Here is a 4,659-nt window from a genome sequence, read left to right as displayed (position 1 = left end):
AAAGCCCAAAGCCCTTTGGTGCCGTCTGGGTCCCTCTGCCCCGTATCAGAGCTGCCCGCACAGCATCCTTCCTCCAGCAACCCCTGTCTCATGAATAAATGAAAAATAAAGGCTGGTGTATCGGTGGTGGGGTCACCCAGGAAAGCCCTTTGGTGCCGTCTCAGCACTGGGTCCCTCTGCCCCGTATCAGAGCTGCCCGCACAGCATCCTTCCTCCAGCAACCCCCCATCTCCTGGTACCCTTGAAATCCCCAAATCCAGCGGGCAGCTGAATTTGGCTGCGTGTTTCTGGGCAGGCAGGCTGCGCTGGGGCTGGTGTCTGAGTTCAGTGGAGTGGCAGAGTGCCCTGCAGAGGCTTGGGGCGAGCTCTGGGCTTTACGGAGGGTTAGCTGAAATAACTCTCAGCTCTTTATTCTTCGCAAAGCGGTGTATTTAACACCCCTGCGGCAGCGCAGAGGGCAGACTCGCACCAGCCTCGCGTGGGCAGAGTCGGGGCATCTCTGCATCTCACTCACGGTCCCTGCCTCCGCCCCTGTAGCTTTTATCCGAGGCCGATGCCAGGTTTCACCCAGCAATGCCTTGGAGCTTAACCGGGCGTATCCTGCAGCACCTGGCCTGGCAAGCCCTTCCCCAGCTGTTTTTGGCCCCAAGCTGGGAGCCTGGCTCAGCTTCGCTTACCCCTTCTATTTTAAGGAGGATGCTCCGAGTCGCGGGGGCGGCACGGCAACACGTATCCCAGCCTGCTGGTTTTGGCTCTGTTTCCAAACTGTGGGGATGAATGTGATGTATTTATTTGTGATTTGCTGCTTGGAGCTGGCAGGTAACGGCCTCGCGCCTTCCCCCCTACCCGCCATTAAAAAATACAGGGAGTTTTGCAAGAAGCCCTTTTTCACCGCGGGGAAAATAAGGCTGAAGCTCGGGCATGGTGTAAATGTCTTGATAAGGGCTCCTGGGCGGCTGCGGGGGGAGACAGCGGGAGAGGCGCCCTGATGAGGCACCCTGCCCCAGGCCTGAGGCTCAGGCGATGGGCTGGGAGGCTCGAGCCGTGTCGGGAGGTGGGATGTCCATCCTTTCTTCTTTTACCTTACCTGGAGCAAAGGAAAAACACCGGGGATGGTTTCTGGTCCCAGGCTTTTGCGGGAAGCGAGGAATCTCTTCTGACCCCGAGATAGCCCCAAAAATACGCACAGCCTCTTCCTTGCGTTGTAGGCAAGAGATATTAATTCATTTTAAGCATCCAAGCGCAGAGTTGAGACAGAAAGCAGACCCCACCTGCCAGCCTTGCGGACCCGCAGCTCGGCAGCGCTGGGGACGAGACGCCGCCTCCGATTTTCGCCGCTGATGCAGAGATGAAGTGTGAATTTGCATGTGAAATTAGCCCACGCTGATGAGGTCTGGTTTAATTTCTTGGCCAAGCCTTCCTCCTAGAAACTCACAGTGCCCTGCAGAAGGTGACACCCGATTTCTCTTCTCCTTTGTGAAAAAGGAATTTATTCCCCCAGGAATTATATTTTTTTTTTTAAGTGAAGATGATGGCTTTTCCTCTCCCTTTATTCCCTCACTTATTTTAGCAGCAGCGTTTGAGCAAAGTGAGTGATTTTTTTTAATAGTTTGGGGTGGTGGTTTTGGTTTTTTTTTTTAATGCCTGCTCTCTGCTGTTGCTGGACAATATTGAGCTGTAGCTCAGGAGGGGTTTTAAAGCTGAGCAAGGTGGATGGACTCCCCGATGGGCGACTTCTTGCTGGCAGGGGCGAGGGAGAGCCTTTTCTGCGTGGTTTCGGGGAGGGCGAGTGCAGCACCGCGCCATCCAATTTCTTTCAAAAGAAAGGTGGGGTTTTTTTTACTTAGTTTGTGGTTTTTCTTAGCCAAGGTGGCCTAATTCGCTGCTTCTTGGCTGCCAAAAAGGTGAAAAGGGAGTTTTTCTCGTCCCGAGCACCCTCGGAGCCTGTGCCGCCGCTGTGCTGCCTGCCTCGGCATCGCGTTCCCCTCCCTTCCCCTGCCTCCCTAAACACATCCCCTCTCCCCGGAGCCTGGTGGGAATAGCTGGCGGCTGGCAGGATGCTGACCAGGGAAGAGGGCGAGTGGGATACAGAGCAGTCCTACCATAAATCTCGCCCCGTATACGCTCCCAGCCCCGACAGTTTCCCGGGCTGGCTGCAGTCTGAAGGTGCAGCGACCGTTCGCCGCTTTATTCTCAGTTTCTACCCGCTTTGAACTAAGAAAGGGCGAGGAAGAGCTCAGTATCCATAGCTTAGCAGGTAGGTTTAGCGCCAGCAAATCCTGCACTGAAGTCCCGCTGTTGAGCTGGGCTTCAGCCGCCCGATGAACGCCGGTGAACATAAAAAGGGAGGTGAAAGGATGGGCCGCCTCCCACTGCAGAGGCTAAAAAAGGCTAGGAAGGAAAAGGAAAATGCATAATGATCGCGTTTCCTTTTGGGAAAGGGAGCGGGAGGAGATGTCCTCGTTTCTCCTGACCTTTTCAGGTGGCTGTTATGGTGCCGGCCGCATTTATTACGCTCACTTGATTAAAATCAAGAGATGATGCATCTGTTGCGGGAAGCAATCATGCAAACACCCTGAGCTTTGATGTTCCCCGGGACGCTTCATTTAGCAGCCGGGGCAAACGGCAGAGCCTGTTTCCCAGCCTGCGCTGCCGACGCCGGTTAACCCGAAGCGAACCAACGCCTGCTTTTCAGATGAGATGGCAGCTCGAGCCTCTCCTGCCTCATCTGTTGGCATCCCATAGGGAACGGCGGTTGCAAATTGGTTGCCCTCCCTACACCAGCAAATGCCCTGCTGCTTCAGGGCTTCAGCTTTAGCACAGAGGTATCTCGGAGGATACCCTGATGAACCTCATGCCCTCCCCACGCAAGAAAACAGTCGGTAATTAAGAGCAGGGACGTAAAACGCTGCAAACTGGTGCATCTCTACCTGCGCAGGGGTGCTGCTGCCTTGCCCAAAACCCCTCCAGAAACTCAGTCGTGCCGCCGTCTTGCCGAGGGTCTGCGGGAAATGGCTGATCTACAACCCCTGGGGTGCTGGTGACCAGCTCCGGGGGCCTGCTGGGATGTCCCAAACCTTTTCAGCATCATTTAGTGCTGATTTATTTATCAAGGCCACATGGGCTGAGGGCTTTACTTTTCACAGCCGGGGGATTTAGCCAGAGGTAGAAGCGGCCAAGCCAGGGGATGTGGGCTGGAGTGAGCATCCCCTCCCCAAACCAGCCATGCCATCAGCTAGCCCCCGGCTTCACCCACTAGTAGTTGAGCACATAAACTGGGGATTAATAAAACACTTGGCTGTATTTTAGCGGCCAAGTTTTTCAAGGATTGAAAATAAAGCTGTGGAGCAAACACCCACGCGTGTGAAACGGGGCACCTCTTGGCCCAGGGGCGTGGGTGGTCAATGCACCTTCCCACAGACTCGTGGGCTGTGTTTGGGGGGAAAAAAAACACAGTTAAATGAAAAAAAAAACAAACAATGAGCTTCTGCGCAGAAGCACCTGCAGGAAAATAAAGGGAGCGGTGATGGAGCAGCACCGTAACTGCTTGTGGTCCCTGGCGAGGCAAGGCGAAGGATTTCACAGCGGGGCAACGCAGGGAGGTGATTTCAGAGGAAGGAGCACGTGAAAGCACGGGAGACCCCTGCCCGCTGCTGGCTCTGGCTCAGCAGCCCCCGCGTCCCCCCACCCAAGCCGTGGGGCAGCAGCATTTCAAAGGATGCCACGGCGCTGGCTGAACCTCCATCCTCTCCCTTTACCTCCCCCCATCCCTTCCCCCTGGGGAATTCGGCTTCCCTTGCCTACAAACCAAGTGGCCGACGTGCCCCAGGACCCAGAGTTTCCTACGCAAAGGCCAAAATTCAGGTTTATTGTGGGTGCCGCACGCCCACCCTCCGGTCGCCTGTCGTCCTCTGGACCCACCAGAATCCTGCCCGCAGCAGTGGCTCAGCGCCCGGGCATCTCCTCGACAGCGGATGCTCTGCTGCAGAAGCGCTTATAAATTAAGGATTTTTTTTTTTTTTTTTTTTTTGCTTCGTCCCTGCTAGGAGTCGTCATAGAGAGGGTTGTTGTAGTTGCCCCAGGAGCCGTAGTCGTGGTCATCCAAAAGCCTGCCGTAGGAGGAGTGCCTGCCAGGAGAAAGCAAACCGCCCAGCGTTACCAGTTGCTTTGGTGGATTATTAGTCATTTTACCATGGGGCGAGAAAAAAATGCATGCAAGTCATCACTAGGTCAAGCTTTGGGACATTTTAGCAGGAAGCACCAGGACAGAAAATAAGCCCAGGCAGGATTTTGCCCCCGTTGAACCAGACTGGGACATGCCAGGGAATTAAAACGAGACCTTTGCTCGTCTCAGTTGTTGGCAAAGCCTCATTACAGATGCTCGGTGCTGGGCCGTGCTGCTGTTTATTGTCTAAGTCACAGCAAGACCCGTGGCAGCAGCTTGCCCTAGGGATAATTACTGGTTATGACTACGCTGAACAGCGTCTCCGGCATTTGAGTGAGGCTGTTGTAAAATGAGGAAAAACAACTCTGCTTTTCAATATAGACGTGGTAGAAAATGCGGCCATGCTGGGATTAGAGGCTGCACGTCGCCCCGCCAGGCTTGGGGACAGCGTCTCCCCAGGGCTTTGCCCTTGAGCATCATCCTTGTGATGGAAA

General features: G+C 54.7%; 1 protein-coding gene across 1 annotated transcript in view; it reads right to left on the bottom strand.

Annotated features, from left to right (window-relative positions):
- Positions 1-3,847: 3,847 nt before the first annotated feature.
- Positions 3,848-4,659, bottom strand: part of PARM1 (prostate androgen-regulated mucin-like protein 1) — a 2,806-nt gene continuing 1,994 nt past the window's right edge. The window contains exon 3 of the mRNA XM_009282624.2: positions 3,848-4,127. Coding sequence (XP_009280899.2) covers positions 4,043-4,127 — 85 coding nt within the window. The 3' untranslated portion in view covers positions 3,848-4,042. The remainder of the gene's footprint in view (positions 4,128-4,659) is intronic.

Source organism: Aptenodytes forsteri, unplaced genomic scaffold (genome assembly GCF_000699145.1).
Source record: "Aptenodytes forsteri isolate BGI_AS27 unplaced genomic scaffold, ASM69914v1 Scaffold326, whole genome shotgun sequence".
Taxonomy (NCBI): Eukaryota; Metazoa; Chordata; class Aves; order Sphenisciformes; family Spheniscidae; genus Aptenodytes; species Aptenodytes forsteri.
The sequence above is the reverse complement of the archived record's forward strand: the minus strand, read 5'-3'. Positions and strand labels throughout refer to the sequence as shown.